We start from the raw sequence: 18,321 nt of genomic DNA, 5'->3' as shown, positions 1-18,321 counted from the left end.
ATCCAGCGTAAAAACATGCCAAATCAAACATGCAGATGACCCCTAATGGTGGTGTGACCCCTGTGGTGACCCCTAATAGGAGAAGCTGAAAGAAAGAATTGTACTTGCAGATATGTAAAAAGACAATAAAAAAACCTTGCAAATGTTGAAGATCTGTGATGAATCATCCTTTAAGTAAAGTGAAAGGCCTGCCAGGGCTGCTGTCCTGGATACATTGATGTCATTCTTGTCCTTTTGCAGAAACACAAATACATTGCACAAAGATCTCAGGGTTGAGTGTTCACATTTATTATTATGTAATGCAATGCACTCAAAATATATTTACATGTTCTTCATATGCCATCAGAAGTCTTCCATCTTCTCACCAAAATATTCTATTTTCCTCTTTTTGTACAGTTTCAGAAATTGAGATGTATATTTGTCAAGAGCAGCATAGACAGAAAATGGCAGATTTTGATTTGTTATCCTGTGAAATCCGCTGTAAAGTTGCATTGGGAACAAAAGGACAGACAAATAAACAATCCATATTAAACTAAGACTTTTTCTTTTACTTACTTGAGCTTCACAAAAGTGTGCAGGCCATCTATCTATGTGTTGCATATGCTGATTATTGAGAGTCATGTCGCCTCCTTCTACAGCCTTCTTGAACTGGTCCACCATCTCAAGCCTCTTGGTTTCCAAAGTGTCCTTAGTCTGTCCACAGGGATAATCGGAAAGGAAATTAATTTCCCCTCTTCTGGGTCATTTAATGTTGGCCCTAGACGCTAAACCTTCTGGATTTGTCCTGCTTCACTTTCCTACATTCTCAGCCACACCCTTTATGTCAGCCCTGGTCAGTTTGTTCCTGTAGTTGTCCATTTTAAAGCATAGGCTGTTCTTCCAACCCTTATAACTTGTTGTGGAACCTTTTTCTTTAAGAAAACCTTTTTAGGTGCTTGAATACTAGAGTTTCTGCAGCCTTGCCAATCTGTTTGGAACTAGGATAGGCTTTATGCTTATATATTTCCATCTAGTATGTTGTGTTTTTGATCCCTTGTCAGTTTGAAAGTTTTCCCTCTGTCAAAAATGCAGCGTTGCCTTCTCTTAGAATGTACTCCACCTTGTATGAGAATGGGAGAACAACAAAGACCTCTGGACAACGGCTAAGGTGCTCTGGTGAATCTACTAATCTATCAGACAGTAGCATTGTGTTGTCTAAACTGGAAGACCAAGTTTAGATGACAGGGCGGAGCATCTCGGTGTGACGTCACAGTAGAGCACCTTCTATGTAAATCAGAATGCATCTCTGTTTCTCTCATTTCCGAGGTTTGTGCATGTGAATGGATCCAAGATGGCGGCATGGCATTAGCTTGCAGCGGCCGCTCCGGACCCAAAATGGTGCTAACTTTATTTTGTAGCCCGCCTTACACAACACATGGACATCGGAGCAACCGGTGTGCCTGTGTACAACCGCAAAACACTGAAAGAACTCAGAAACAACCCAAACAACACCATAAATGATGACCTGCGGCAGAAACTACGCGACCTCGGCGTGCTCCGAGAACCAGGCCTCCAGACCTCGGCATCGCCTGCGGAGGACGGACGGAGGAGGGGGAATCGGAAGCGCTGCGCGAGGAAGCAGAAACGCGGAAAGCGAGCGGGTGCTAATGCTAGGCTAAAAGCTAACCCTAGCCGGCCCGCTCTACCATCACTACTGCTGGCAAATGTCTGCTCCCTGGACAATAAATTAGACTACATCAGACTCCAACAAGCTACTCGGCGTGAGTACAGACACTGTTGCGTTTTTGTGTTTACGGAGACGTGGCTGAGCGACAGAGTTCCGGACGCCGCCATCCAGCTGGACGGGCTAGCCGCGTTTCGTGCCGACAGAAATGCAGCTCTGTGCGGTAAGACTCGCGGCGGCGGTCTGTGTGTTTACATCAACACGGAATGGTGTAAGAACTCTGTGCTTGTTTCTACCTACTGCTCATCGCTGCTGGAGTTTATTGTTGTGAGATGTAGACCTTTTTATTTACCCCGGGAATTCACCACCGCTATTGTGCTCGGAGTGTACATACCACCTAGCGCTAATGCTAAGGAAGCGCTCAGTGTGCTTTACGGGACCATTAGCGGACTTTAAAACTCACACCCTGACGGATTGTTTATTGTCGCCGGAGATTTTAATCACGCAAATCTCAGGACTGTGCTTCCCAAATTCTATCAGAATGTGGACTTTGCAACCAGAGGAGAAAACACGCTGGATGTTGTTTACACAAACATCCGCGGCGCATACCGGGCAAAGCCCCGCCCCCACCTCGGGTACTCAGACCACATCTCTGTTATGCTGATCCCAGCATACAGACCACTCAGCAGGCGTTCAAGACCAGCTCAAAAACAAGTGAGAACCTGGCCAGCAGGATCCATGTCTGCTCTCCAGGACTGTTTTGAATGCACTGACTGGGTCATGTTCAGGGAAGCTGCAACCAATGGCGATTTCATCAACTTGGAGGAATACACGTCAACAGTGACCAGCTACATCGGCAAGTGCATTGATGACGTGACTATTTCCAAGACCATCACTACACGCTCCAACCAGAAGCCGTGGATGACCGCCAAGGTGCATGCGCTGCTAAAAACAAGAGACTCTGCCTTCAGAGCGGGGGACAAGACGGCCTTAAAAACAACAAGGGCCAAACTGTCCCGTGCCATCAGAGAGGCGAAGCGCGCACACGCCAAGAGAATCCATGGCCACTTCCAGGACAGCGGAGACACCCGGCGCATGTGGCAGGGCATCCAGGCGATCACGAATTACAAGACCACATCACCTGCTTGTGACCGTGACCCCTCCCTCTCAGATGCGCTGAATGACTTCTACGCCCGGTTCGAGGTGCAGAACAACGTGGTGGCGAGGAAGACCATCCCTCCTTCCAGTGACCAGGTGCTCTGTCTAACCACAGCTGAAGTGAGGAAAACTCTATGCAGAGTTAACCCACGGAAGTCTGCTGGACCTGACAACATTCCTGGCAGAGTGCTCAGGGAATGTGCAGAACAACTAGCAGATGTATTCCCACATCTGTTCCCACGTGCCTCAAGACGACGACCATCATTCCTGTGCCGAAGAAGCTGTCTTCTCAATGACTATCGTCCCGTTGCACTCACACCCATCATGATGAAGTGCTTCGAGAGGCTCGTCATGAGGCACATAAAGACCCAGCTCCCACCCGCACTGGACCCCATGCAGTTTGCGTATCGTCCAAACCGCTCCACAGACGATGCCATCTCCACAACCCTCCATCTGGCCCTCACCCATCTGGATAACAAAGACTCTTATGTAAGGATGCTGTTCATAGACTTCAGTTCAGCATTTAACACAATCATTCCTCAGCACCTGATTGAGAAGTTGAGCCTACTGGGCCTGAACACCTTCCTCTGCAACTGGATCCTGGACTTCCTGACTGAGAGACCTCAGTCAGTCAGGATCGGGAACAGCATCTCCAGCACCACCACACTGAGCACTGGAGCCCCTCAGGGCTGTGTGCTCAGTCCACTGCTGTTCACTCTGCTGACTCACGACTGTGCACCAACGCACAGCTCGAATCATATCATTAAGTTTGCTGATGACACGACCGTGGTGGGTCTAATCAGCAAGAACGACGAGTCAGCATACAGAGAGGAGGTGCAACGGTTAACAGCCTGGTGTGGAGCCAACAACCTGTCTCTGAACGTGGACAAAACCAAAGAGATGGTTGTTGACTTCAGGAGAGCACAGAGAGACCATTCTCCACTGATCATCGAGGGATCTTCAGTGGAGATCGTCAAGAGCACCAAATTCCTTGGCGTTCATCTGCCGGATAACCTCACCTGGTCACTTAACACCAGCTCCATCACCAAGAAAGCCCAGCAGCGTCTCTACTTCCTGAGAAGGCTGAGGAAAGCTCATCTCCCTCCCCCCATCCTGACCATGTTCTACAGAGGGGCCATCGAGAGCATCTTGAGCAGCTGCATCACTGCCTGGTTTGGGAACTGCACCGTCTCGGATCGCAAGACCCTACAGAGGATAGTGAGGACAGCTGAGAAGATCATCGGAGTCTTTCTCCCCTCTATTATGGACATTTACACCACACACTGCATCCGCAAAGCACACAGCATTGTGGATGACCACACACACCCGTCACACACACACACTTCACCCTCCTACCATCAGGGAAACGGTTCCGAAGCATTCGGGCCGTCACAACAAGACTGTGCAACAGTTTTTTCCCGCAAGCCATCAGGCTCCTCAACAAACATCTGAACTGAACTCTCTCTCACACACACACACATACTCACACACACACACTTACACACAACTGTGTGACTTATCTGTACAACCGGACTCAACACACATCACACCCTTACACTTCGCACACCCAGGTTTCATCACCATTTACACCTTTCATTGTCGCAATAATGTTTACATGCCGTTTGTTGCTGATCTTCCGGGACTTGCTCTCTTTGCACAATATTCTGTCCAAATCCTTTGGTCACTGATCACTTTATTTTTGATTGCTGCTATTGTAGAATTGCACAATTGTTTACATTTCTCTGTTTACATTTTTCTGCTACTGTGCACCTTATTCTGTTACGACAGGTTTTACTGGCGGAGCTATTGTTGTTTTTATTTTTATATTTTGTGTATTTTGTATTGTCCTGCACTGTCCTGTGTTGTCTTGCACTGTCTTGTGATGTCTTTGCACTGTTTGCACCAGTTGCACACATGCACTTTATGTGGTGAGGATCTTAGTTCCTGGCCCTGTGTTCTTCTGTTCTGTGACTGTTGTTTACTGTTGTTTTATGTTGTTTTATGTAGCACCTGGGTTCAGGAGGAACGTTGTCTCATTTCGCTGTGCATCAGCTATACATGGTTAAATGACAATAAAAGCTTCTTGACTCTTGACTTGACTTGATGTGAGTAGAGACGTAAACATGGGGCTCTTCAGAAGGTTTAGAGAGATTTTTCAAAGCAGAAGAATGAAGAAAACAAAGCAGATTGCTGAAAAGAAAAAGAAGCTGGAACATATGGAGAAAGTAGTAAAAGACTTGGAACTCAGATCTGTTTCAACCAGTTTAACTACTCTAACAGTCGCTTGGGAGGCAAAGTCCTCAATATTAACTAAATTGCATAATGCATTGTCAAACTCTGTTTATTCAAACTGAAGCCGAAAGTAAAAATTCAAGTTCAACTTATCTATAACTTCAACAATGAGCCTATGTACATTCTCAGGACGAGAGGGAAAAATCTGCCTCTCAACGTTTTTATCATCTAGGATGACCCTCAGTTTTAGTACATCAGTCACTTCCATTGTACTGTATTAGGGAGAACTGGAACATGAAACACAAAAAGTAATTTCAAGAGTCAACATGCACCAAATGCCCACATGACCCTTAAATACAGTGGGGCAAAAAAGTATTTAGTCAGCCACCAATTGTGCAAGTTCTCTCACTTAAAAAGATGAGAGAGACCTGTAATTTTCATCATAGGTACACTTCAACTATTAGAGACAAAATGAAAAAAGAAAATCCAGAAAATCACATTGTCTGATTTTTAAATAATTTATTTGCAAATTATGGTTGAAAATAAGTATATGGTCAATAACAAAAGTTCATCTCAATACTTTGTTATATACCCTTTGTTGGCAATGCCAGAGATCAAAAGTTTTCTGTAAGTCTCCACAAGGTTTTTACACACTGTTGCTGGTAGTTTGGCCCATTCCTCCATGTAGATCCCCTCTAGAGCAGTGATGTTTTAGGGCTGTCGCTGGGCAACACGGATCTTCAACTCCCTTCAAAGATTTTCTATTAGGTTGAGATCTGGAAACTGGCTAGGCCACTCCAGGACCTTGAAATGCTTCTGACGAAGCCACTTCTTCCTTGCCCGGGTGGTGTGCTTGGGATCATTGTCATGCTGAAAGACCCAGCCACGTTTAATCTTTAATGCCCTTGCTCATGGAAGGAGGTTTTCAGATCAGTCGTCCTGGTCCCTTTGCAGAAAAACATCCCCAAAGCATGATGTTTCCACCCCCATGCTTTACAGTAGGTATGGTGTTTTTTGGATGCAACTCAGCATTCTTTCTCCTCCAAACACGACAAGTTAAGTTTTTACCAAAAAGTTCTATTTTGGTTTCATCTGACCATATGACATTCTCCTAATCCTCTTCTGGATTATCCAAATGTCTTTCTAGCAAATTTCAGACAGGCCCAGACATTTACTGTCTTAAGCAGGGGGACACGTCTGGCACTGCACGATTTGAGTCCCTGACAGCGTAGTGTGTTACTGATGGTAGCCTTTGTTACCTTGGTATCAGCTCTCTGCAGATCATTCACTAGGTCCCCCTGTGTGGTTCTGGGATTTTTGCTCACTGTTCTTGTGATTATTTTGACCCCATGGGGTGAGATCTTGCGTGGAGCCCCAGATTGAGGGAGATTATCTGTGGTCTTGTATGTCTTCCATTTTCTAATAATTGCTCCCACAGTTGATTTCTTCACACCAAGCTGCTTACCTATTGCAGGATCAGTCTTCCCAGCCTGGTGCAGGTCTACAATTTTTTTTCTGGTGTCATTTGACAGCTCTTTGGTCTTGGTCATAGTGGAGTTTGGAGTCTGACTGTTTGAGGTTGTGGATAAGTGTCTTTTTTTTTTTTTTTTGTAATAAATATTTTTATTGAGGAAGGAACAGAGGAAAGCGCAATAACAAACAACAATTAACATTAGGCGACAGCTAATCGACAGTATTTTCCACATTTCCTGTCCCACCCATTTTCAGGTAAAATGTTCCAGTAAAATGCTTCGAGCATCTTAACGCTATGGATAGGGGTTCGATGGCTAAAGTAAAAAGTAAAGGGCTAAGAGGGCACCCTTGTCTCATACCCCTTGATAAAGGGGAAAGACTTTGAACGTACCCCATTTGTAATTATCGATGCCACAGGAGAGAAATATAGTAATTTGACCAGTGAGAGAAAATATGTTCCAAAACCAAATCTTTCCAGCACCGAGAATAAATACTTCCACTCAACCCTGTTAAACGCTTTTTCGGCATCTAGTGAAATAACAACCTGAGGTATAGGGCCCTGAGCAAGTTTCGATGAGTGGATTACCCCCAGCAATCTCAGAATATTACTAAAAGAGTGACGACCTCTGACAAAACCTGTTTGGTCGCCAGAAATTAAATTCCCTAATACTGTATCTAAACGTAATGCAAGGATTTTTGACAAGATTTTAGTATCGGAATTAAGGAGTGATATTGGCTGTAAGAATTACATTTTACGGGATCTTTGCCAGGTTTTATCAATAGAATTATGTTTGCTTCAAGTTTGTGGCAAGCTTCCCCTTACAAAAGAGTCCTCAAACATATCAAGAAGAATAGGGGCTAATTTGGTTGCAAATTTTTTGTAAAAATTTATAGGGTAGCCATCTAAGCCAGGGTTTTATTTGTTCTGCATTATTGAAATAGCATTTAGAATGTCCTCCATTTGTAATTTTCCCTCCAAATATGTTTTCTGCGCTGAATCAAGAGTGGGTATATCTATACTGCCCAAAAATTCCAGCATTCCAGAGTTTAATGTAGGGCTTTCAGAAGCATATAAATCTAAAAAGTAGTTCCTAAAGGTTGTATTAATTTCAATGGGATTAACGATTAAATCATCATCATTGTTTTGAATTCGAGGTATAATTTCAGAGGCAGCTTTAGATTTTAATTAGTAGGCTAAAAGTTGACCTGCCTTTTCCCCATGTTAATTTATATACCCTCTAGCACGTAATAAGCACCATTCAGTTTTATTTGTTGAGAGCAGGTTATATTGGACTTGAAGGCTCAACCGTTCCTTATAAATTTCTGGTGAGGGAGACACAGAATAGAGGCAGTTCAGTCTCCTAATAGAGTCAATTAAATTGTCAAATTTTTTACGCTTTTTATTTAGAGTTGAAGTATATGAGATTATTTCCCCCCCTTATGACTACTTTCAGTGTTTCCCACAATGTAGATGCCGATATAGATTCTGATCTGTTATGCAGTAAGAAGTTATCTATGGCCGTAGTTACGAATGTACAAAATTCAGGGTCTGATAACAAGGACGTATTTAGTCTCCACAGAGGCCGTTCTTTGTACCTCAGATTGCAAACGAGATCTAATTACACAGGAGCATGATCTGATTCCACAATAGGTAAATAATCGATTTGTTCAACAGAAGGAAGGAGAGATTTATCTATAAAGAAGTAATCGATTCTTGAATAGGAGTGGTGTACTTGCGAGAAATAGGAGTATGCTTTGCTGCGTGGAAACAGAAATCGCCACGGATCGACGGCTCCCACTTGATCAAAGGATGTGGGTAAGGCTTGGGCCATCTTAGAACGGGATAATGACCTGGGGTTGGAACGATCGAGGGGTGGATCCATAACAGTATTCAAGTCACCACCAAATATCATGCGATGGGAGTTAAGATCTGGCAGAATAGAAACAAGCTTATTAATAAAACATACATCGTCCCAGTTGGGGGCATATACGTTTACTAATAAGACAGGAACATGATACAAACTCCCAGAGACTATAACATATCTACCCTGAGGATCCATAATGGAAGCAGAGACCGTAAATTGAATGTTTTTGTGTATCAAAATGGCAGTGCCCCGTGCCTTAGAGTCAAAATTAGAGTGAAAAACCTGTCCCACCCACGGTTTCCTGAGTCTAAACTGATCGCTAATACGTAGGTGTGTCCCCTGTAGGAATATTATTTCAGATTAAAATTTTCTTAAATATGCCAAAATCCTGCTCCTTTTGGTTGGGCCATTTAGGCCTTTTACATTCCAGCTAACAAATCTAACTTTCGACCCCCCCAGGAAATTTAGCTAAATCAGCCTTATTAGCCATGTGCAAATATAAATTTAAACAGGCAAAAACAGCACAGAGATGCAATCAGCAATACAAGTTTCCTCACTGTTAAGAACTTCTAAAGACATAACATAAAACAAAACTTCTTGTAATAAACAAAACGCAAACCTAAACCTCCCATAATACTCCCTAAGCTTGTTTCCCCAACTGAAACAAGCAGCAGCAACCCGTTTAACTCACACGGCTCACTGTTATACCACTTAAACTACTTGAGGAGCCCAAACTACCAATATATATATTAGCGTCACTACAATGAGTCGTGCAGCTTAACCCACAAGGCATTAAACAGAAACAAAAGCAAAAATTCTGTCTCTTTTTGGCGATTTAAATGACCACATCCCCGAGTGTTTTGCTGTTATTATTCACCCTCACAGAAAGTGCAGCCTGTTAGCCAGAGACAGTTTTTAATCTTGTGCATGAATGCGTTGTCTGCAAAAAAGTCTTAGCAGCCGTAGATAAATCAAAGGTGTGTGTTTCTACCCCGAACTTTACTCGGAGACGGGCAGGATACAAAAGTTGAAACTTTATGCCTTTCTCATAGAGGGACTATTTAACATTTTTGAATCCGGCGCGTTTCTTTGCCAAGGCTGCGCTCAAATCCGGTGCAATTAATACAGGTAACAAGTGGAGGACAGAGAAGCCTCTTAAAGAAGTTGTTACAGGTCTGTGAGAGCCAGAAATCTTGCTTTTTTGTAGGTGACCAAATTCTTTAAAAATCAGAGAATGTGATTTTCAGGATTTTTTTTCTCATTTTGTCTCATAGTTGAAGTGTACCTATGATATATATATATATATATATATATATATATATATATATATATATATATATATATATATATATATATATATATATATATATAAATAAAGGGCTGTCAATTAAAAAAAAATTTTTTTAATCATAATTAATTGTGTAATTGTCATGAGTTAACTCGTTATTAATCTCAAAATAATCACACATTGTTATCTGTTTCAAATGTACCTTAAATTAATACTTATCAAGTTTTTTAATAACTAATTAGCATGGGGATAGACAAATATAGATGCTTTATGCAAATATATGTTTATTTAATAGTGAAACCAAACTCAACATAGAGCACGAAGACAATATATTTTTGTAACTGTTTTAAAGTAATACTACTGCTTAGTAAACATATAGTATACTACTATTATCAGGGAGACTCCTGCTTCTCCTCCATGTGCGCCCCACCCGCACAGAGCTCCTCACCTTCATACTAACCATCCACACCTGACACTCATTCCAGGCAGCTATATAAACCCCTCTCACTCACCGTCCGTTATTAATAACCATATGCTTCGCCTCTGGTTGGACTCTACCTGCAATCCTTCACTACGCTTACCCCATAGCGCACCTCGGATTACCCCTCGATCCTTCTCCTTCTTCCCTGGACCTTGTGGACCTCGCTCCTCATGAGCGTACCACGGATATTACCTTCTCTGACACTTCTGCCAGTTGTGTATGTTTATTGCTCTGCCTCTACTCTATTAAAACCAACGCAAACTGTACTCCGGCTTCAGCCTCCGTTCATTCACAGCATGACAACTATAGTGAACGGTATGTTCACGCAAATGCTGCCTGTACGAGGGAAACACACCGAATAAGGACAAATATGCGCCAACCTGACCTGAACTCCTATTGTTTTATGCTGTGAAAAGGAAAGTTGAGTAGTTGAGCACGAGTCGTCTGCGTGTTGTTTGCATGATGCTTGATGTTCACAATGCAAGTTATCGGTCGTACTGCAAGTTAAATTTTAATAAACATTTTTGCTTTTCCTGCAAAGCATTAAAACAGCATGTTACTGACAATACAAGGATCCACTGAACATAAATTATCAGGACACCAAAAAAAAAAAAAAACTTTTGCTGTTTCCACACGGATGGTTTTAATTGCCGCATCAGTAAAACAAATGTTTAGTGATAAAAAAAAGTTATTTGTATTTTTATTTGTAAATAAAAGAAAAGACGTCGTGAAAAAATGTGTGTTGTGTCGAAGGTTTTTATCTTCGCCTATTTTCATTCATTATTATTTATTTACATCTTTAATAAAAATTTAAGAAATACGCACTAATATATGCATTAATGAAATTAGTGCTGTTAAATTTAATTGGGGTTAACGTGTTATTAACGTTTCAATTTCGACAGTTTTTATAGTATAAAGGACATTAACCCTTTATCAACCCAAACAGTACAAAACAGTTGTTAAGGTTTTTATATGCCATTTACACTTTTGCATTTTCTTTGTTGAATCTGTACAATAACATACAATTTGACTTAATTTCAAAACACCAGGAAAACTGTAATGTAAGAAAAATGCACAATAATCTGTATTGCGCTCTGTTATACTGCATGTGTTATATGCTGTATAATAATAATGTTGTTTTTTATTCATATTGATGTTATTAAGAGGATGATTGGGACTGAAGGCAGATGATTAGGTGTGAAATGCACGACCCGCCACTGTAAAGAAACCATCAATAACACTGTGCAGATCTATTATGTATTTTATTTATCTTTGTGCAAAAATATAAAAAAAAATTAATCTATTATTAATTATATAATGTAATACATTTTTTGGTCTTTGTGTGTGAACAGAGAAAGCTGATCTGTTTTAAGCACTTGGTGACGGCTGGAGGAACGGGCTCTGTGAGGTCTCCAAAGCGTTCAGAGCGACTTTGGGGTTGCTGGGTGCCAGATCATGAGTGGCAAAAACCACTGCGAGCTGCACCTCCCACGGCAAATCTGCACACAAATTCCATCATAAAATTAGGACTTGCTGAAGCACTTTCCTGTTGATAGAGAACTAAAAATCAGAGAATAAAGATAGATAAAGGACTTGTTTATTTGATCCTTTAGTGATACCTTTTTGTTTCCCGAACTCAGCTACGCTTTTTGTTAGATCCTCAACTGATGCTGCCACGTTCTCCTTAAGGCCTTGTTGGCCAAGTCGCCCTGTTTGAGATGGACAAAGAACACGAGTGGAAAAACAGAAGAATCCTGAAATAATGTGAGATAATGCTCTAAAACAGGATTTACAGGAAACTTACCAAGTAGCCTGAAAATTGCTGCTACAGAAACGTTTCTGAACTTTGTTTCCTTTGTTTGTGTTTGTTTCAGCCAAGTATTCAAAATGAGCCAAACACTTTTTCTGATAAATAAAAAATTTGACGTGTTTTTGTGGCGGTAATAGAATACCATCAATTGTAAGTTTATGCAACAAGAATAGTAAATTTGCAGTGTTTGGGACACACACTGTCTCATATGAGTCTCACATTTGCTGGTTTGAATCTATTAAATGTTTAAAAAACTAGAAAGATGAGAATTAAACACATTGAAGCAGTTTCACATTCAGTACCGTATATAACATGGGAGAAGGTCCAAATCCAGCCCAGTTGTGCACAGAGAAGGTCCAGGCTGAATACGTAGTCCCAGGCAGCAGGACAGAGATCATCACCATACCAACTGCTCTTCTGGAATGTTAGACTTTTGTCTTTCAGAAGAGCCTTCAGTGTGCTGGTGATGGCTCTATAGGGGTCTCCAGGGGGATCCTGTCAGAAAATACATCTTTTCTTAAAAAACCAGATCAATGAAACAATATTTACAATAATATGATCATAACTGAAAGGTCACAAGCAATCAGTGCAGTGATTGAAATACTGAGGTAGAGCTCTAACTGTGCATTCTGCTCTTTTTATAACCTCCATTTATTAACTCTTATGTAAGGAGGAGTTCTAGAAAATGACCTCTAAATGACTCCAAGATTTTAAATACACATGCAAAATAGCACACAGCGTTACTAGGGTTTATGTATCAGACAGTAGCAGGGGTAAATAATGCTCTAGAATAGTACAAGAGTGTGTAATTTGAGGCACAAAGTTAGTTTGTTTATTCAGTAGTGAGCACAGTGTCACATGGTTCTATATCACTTCCTTTATTAGTATATTATGAAATACAGATTTATTAGCTTGCATGTTTATTGCACTGATCTGATCATTTTGTCAGAAACAGCAGCATTAACGCTGGAGTTAAGTGCAGTTTCTTTGCTGCTGGTTATCAGCGTTTACTCACACTAATCAAAAAAGACTAAAATAGTGATGTCCTGTAACACTTTCAGCTTGAATGTTGAAGTAAAAAATGTATATTTATGAATTAAATGATTTAATTTAACATGAATTTATAATGAATTTGATCCATAGATGACATGGACATTGGAAATTAAAAGAAGATTAAGAATGCAGTAAAACCCATTAAAAGTCCAGTTAAAAAAACGTTCAATGACTGTTCTGGTGACTGTTGTGATGAGAATCAGCTACTTACCATATCCCAGTGCAAAAATTTGCTGAGCAAGTAATAAATCTCCCGTATGCCTTCATTTTGCACACGATGTAAATGGCTCTGCATAAAGGGATGTTATGGGAGAAAACACTTGGCCATGCTGTCACCATGACCAATATCAGTTTTGGGGCTTCAGAAAAGTCTGCAGAGGAAACAAAATGATACCACAGACTTAAAATACACTTTATAGGAAGAAATACAAAACCAAAAAAAAAGAACACAATTGACTTCTTTATATCACTGTCCAGATAATTTTTAGTAAATATATAATGAAATGTTCATATAATCTCACCTTCTTTAAGAAATCTGTAGGGGAGGGCATGTGCTTTATGAGAGTCTCCTCTCTTTTGACACAAGCCCACATAAACCCTACAGAGAGACTGCAGGAGTTCATGTCTCATAGACTCTTTCTTCGCCTTGATCTTCTCCAAAACCACTTTCAGAAACGTCTCTGCCAACGACTAAATGAGACAGAAGAAAAAAATTTACCAACTGAATCAAACATGTATTCAAGTCATGTATTTAAAACAAATCTTCTTCTTCTTCTTTCCGCTGCTCCCATTAGGGGTCGCCACAGCGGATCATCCGTCTCCATACCACCCTGTCCTCTACATCTGCCTCTTTCACACCAACTACCTGCATGTCTTCCCTCACCACATCCATGAACCTCCTCCTTGGCCTTCCTCTTTTCCTCCTACCTGGTGGCTCCATCTTCAGCATTTTTCTACCAATATAATTTGTGTCCCTTCTCTGCACATGTCCAAACCATCTCAATCTCGCCTCCCTCACCTTGTCACCAAAACATCCTACATGTGCTGTCCCTCTAATAAACTCATTTCTTATCTTGTCCATCCTCGTCACTCCCAACGAAAACCTTAACATCTTCAGCTCTGCTACCTCCAGCTCCATCTCCTGTCTTTTACTCAATGCCACTGTCTCTAATCCATACAACATCGCAGGTCTCACCACAGTCCTATAAACTTTCCCTTTCATTCTTGCAGATACCCTACTATCACAAATCACTCCTGTCACTCTTCTCCACCCACTCCACCCTGCCTGCACTCTTTTCTTTACTGCTCTAACACACTCTCCATTACTTTGCACTGTTGACCCCAGGTACCTGAACTCCTCCACCTTCTCCACCTCTTCTCCCTGCAACCGCATTACTCCACTGCCCTCCCTCTCATTCACACACATGTACTCTGTCTTACTCCTACTGACTTTCATTCCCCTTCTCTCAAGCGCATATCTCCACCTCTCCAGGCTCTTCTCAACCTGCTCTCTACTCTCACCACAAATCACAATATCATCTGCAAACATCATAGTCCAGGGAGACTTCTGTCTGACCTCGTCCGTCAACCTGTCCATCACCACTGCAAACAGGAAAGGGCTCAGGGCCGATCCTTGATGCAGTCCAACCTTCACCCTGAACCAGTCTGTCGTACCTACTGCACACTTCACTGCCGTCACACTGTCCTCATACATGTCCTGCACCACCCTCACATACTTCTCTGACACACCTGACTTCCTCATACAATACCACAACTCCTCTCGGCACCCTGTCGTACGCTTTCTCTAAATCCACAAATACACAATGCAGCTCCTTCTGTCCTTCTCTATACTTCTCCATCAACATCCTCAAAGCAAATAAGGCATCTGTGGTGCTCTTCCTCGGCATGAAACCATACTGTTGCTCACAGATGGTCACCTCTTCTCTCAACCTGGCTTCCACTACTCTTTCCCATAACTTCATGGTGTGACTGATCAACTTAATTCCCCTGTAGTTACTGCAGGTCTGCACATCTCCCTTATGTTTAAAGATCGGTACCAGCACACTCCTTCTCCATTCCTCAGGCATCCTCTCCCCTTCAAGAATCCTGTTAAACAATCTGGTTAAAAACTCCACTGCCATCTATCCTAAACATCTCCACGCTTCTACCGGTATGTCATCTGGTCCAACCGACTTTCCATTCTTCATCCTCTTAATCGCTGCTCTCACTTCCTCCTTACTAATCCTATCTACATCCTGCTTCACCAACTCCACATCCTCCAACCTTCTCTCTCTCTGATTTTCCTCATTCATCAGCTGCTCAAAATACTCCCTCTATCTTCTCAACACACTCTCCTCATTAGTCAACACATTTCCCTCTCCATCCTTTATTGCTCTAACTTGCAGTACATCCTTCCCAGCTCGGTCCCTCTGCCTGGCCAATCGGTACAAATCCTTTTCTCCTTCCTTAGTGTCCAACCTCTTATACAGTTCCTCATATGCCTTTTCCTTGGCTTTCGCCACATCCCTTTTTACCTGCTGCCGCATCTCCTTGTACTCCTGCCTACTTTTCTCATCACTCTGTCGATCCCACTTCTGTTTTGCCAACCTCTTTCCCCTAATGCTCTCCTGCACTTCCTCATTCCACCACCACGTCTCCTTGTCTTGCTTTCTATTTCCAGATGTCACACCAAGTACTTTTCTAGCTGCCTCCCTCATCGCTCCTGCAGTAGTTGCCCAATCATCCGGCACCTCTTCACCACCACCAAGCCCCTGTCTGACCTCTTCCCTGAACCACACACTACACTCTTCCTCCTTCAGTTTCCACCATCTTATTCTTCTTTCAATCCTTACTTTCCTCCTCTTCTTCTTTGCCTCCAAAACCATCCTACAGACCACCATCCGATGCTGTCTAGCTACACTGTCCCCCGCCAACACCTTACAGTCTCCAATCTCCTTCAGGTTGCATCTCCTACACAGAACATAATCCACCTGTGTGCACCTTCCTCCACTCTTATACGTCACCCTATGATCCTCCTTCTTCTTAAAATACGTGTTCACCACTGCCATTTTCATCCTTTTAGCAAAATCTACCACCATCTGCCCTTCCACATTCCTCTCCTTGAAACCATACCTACCCATCACCTCCCCATCACCTCTGTTCCCTTCACCTACATGCCCATTAAAGTCTGCCCCAATCACCAATCGTTCTTTCCTAGGTACACCATCTACTACTTCATCTAATTCACTCCAGAATCTTTCCTTCTCCTCCATCTCACAGCCAACTTGTGGAGCATAGGCACTGATGACATTTATCATCATCCCTTCAACCTCCACCTTCACGATCATCACCCTATCAGAAACTCTCTTCACCTCTACACTCTTACTGTACTCTTCCTTCAGATTCACCCCTACACCATTTCTCTTTCCATCCACACCATGATAAAACAGTTTAAACCCACCTCCAATGTTCCTGGCCTTACTCCCTTTCCACTTGGTTTCCTGAACACACAACACATCTACCTTTCTCCTCTCCATTATATCAGCTATCTCTCTCCCTTTACCCGTCATAGTACCAACATTTAAAGTACCAACCCGAACCTCTACTCTCCTACACTGCTCCTTTTCCTGCCGTCTCTGTAGACGCCTTCCTCCTCTCCTTCTCCTCCTTCGGCCAACAGTAGCCCATTTTCCACCGGTACCCTGTCGGCTAACGATACCTGTGGCGGTCGTTGTTAACCCGGGCCTCGACCGATCCGGTATGAAATTCTCATTTGTGATCCGCATATTTGATTTGGCACATGTTTTACGCTGGATGCCCTTCCTAACGCAACCCTCCCCATTTACCCGGGCTTGGGACCGGCACTAAGAGTACACTGGCTTGTGCCCCCCTAATGGCTGGGTTTATATATATACACATACATATACATATATATATACATATATATATATATATATATATATATATATATATATATATATATATATATATATATATATATACACACATACATATACATATATATATACACATACATATACATATATATACACACATACACATACATATACATATATACACATACACATACATATACAGTGGGGAAAATAAGTATTTGAACACCCTGCTATTTTGCAAGTTCTCCCACTTAGAAATCATGGAGGGGTCTGAAAATGTCATCGTAGGTGCATGTCCACTGTGAGAGACATAATCTAAAAAAAAAAAAATCCAGAAGTCACAATATATGATTTTTAAACTATTTATTTGTATGATACAGCTGCAAATAAGTATTTGAACACCTGTCTATCAGCTAGAATTCTGACCCTCAAAGACCTGTTAGTCTGCCTTTAAAATGTCCACCTCCACTACATTTATTATCCTAAATTAGATGCACCTGTTTGAGGTCGTTAGCTGCATAAAGACACCTGTCCACCCCATACAATCAGTAAGAATCCAACTACTAACATGGCCAAGACCAAAGAGCTGTCCAAAGACACTAGAGACAAAATTGTACACCTCCACAAGGCTGGAAAAGGCTACGGGGAAATTGCCAAGCAGCTTGGTGAAAAAAGGTCCACTGTTGGAGCAATCATTAGAAAATGGAAGAAGCTAAAAATGACTGTCAATCTTCCTCGGACTGGGGCTCCATCTAAGATCCCACCTCGTGGGGTTTCAATGATCCTAAGGAAGGTGAGAAATCAGCCCAGAACTACACGGGAGGAGCTGGTCAATGACCTGAAAAGAGCTGGGACCACCGTTTCCAAGGTTACTGTTGGTAATACACTAAGACGTCATGGTTTAAAATCATGCATGGCACGGAAGGTTCCCCTGCTTAAACCAGCACATGTCCATGCACTTAAGTTTGCCAATGACCATTTGGATGATCCAGAGGAGTCATGGGAGAAAGTCATGTGGTCAGATGAGACCAAAATAGAACTTTTGGGTCATAATTCCACTAAACGTGTTTGAAGGAAAAAGAATGATGAGAACCATCCCAAGAACACCATCCCTACTGTGAAGCATGGGGGTGGTAGCATCATGCTTTGGGGGTGTTTTTCTGCACATGGGACAGGGCGACTTCACTGTATTAAGGAGAGGATGACCTGGGCCATGTATTGCGAGATTTTGGGGAACAACCTCCTTCCCTCAGTTAGAGCATTGAAGATGGGTCGAGGCTGGGTCTTCCAACATGACAATGACCAGAAGCACACAGCCAGGATAACCAAGGAGTGGCTCTGTTAGAAGCATATCAAGGTTCTGGCGTGGCCTAGCCAGTCTCCAGACCTAAACCCAATAGAG

The 18,321-nt window shown here is 42.2% G+C and overlaps 2 protein-coding genes across 2 annotated transcripts in view; both read left to right on the top strand.

Moving 5' to 3' along the window:
- Positions 1-18,321, top strand: part of LOC310731566 (uncharacterized protein) — a gene marked incomplete at its 3' end in the record, with an annotated part of 271,196 nt that overhangs the window by 242,250 nt on the left and 10,625 nt on the right. The gene's annotated exons all lie outside the window — the stretch shown is intronic.
- LOC310731567 (uncharacterized protein) lies at positions 1,361-12,051 on the top strand (the record flags this gene model as incomplete). Its single annotated transcript, XM_083551225.1, has 4 exons — positions 1,361-1,775; positions 1,810-3,054; positions 3,103-3,410; positions 12,035-12,051. The coding sequence occupies exons 2-4, from the start codon at positions 2,321-2,323 to the stop codon at positions 12,049-12,051; spliced, it is 1,059 nt and encodes a 352-aa protein (XP_083407351.1). The 5' UTR covers positions 1,361-1,775; positions 1,810-2,320.

Source organism: Silurus aristotelis (assembly GCF_946808225.1).
Source record: "Silurus aristotelis genome assembly, chromosome: 9".
Taxonomy (NCBI): domain Eukaryota; kingdom Metazoa; phylum Chordata; class Actinopteri; order Siluriformes; family Siluridae; genus Silurus; species Silurus aristotelis.
This window is presented reverse-complemented; position numbering and strand designations above follow the sequence as displayed.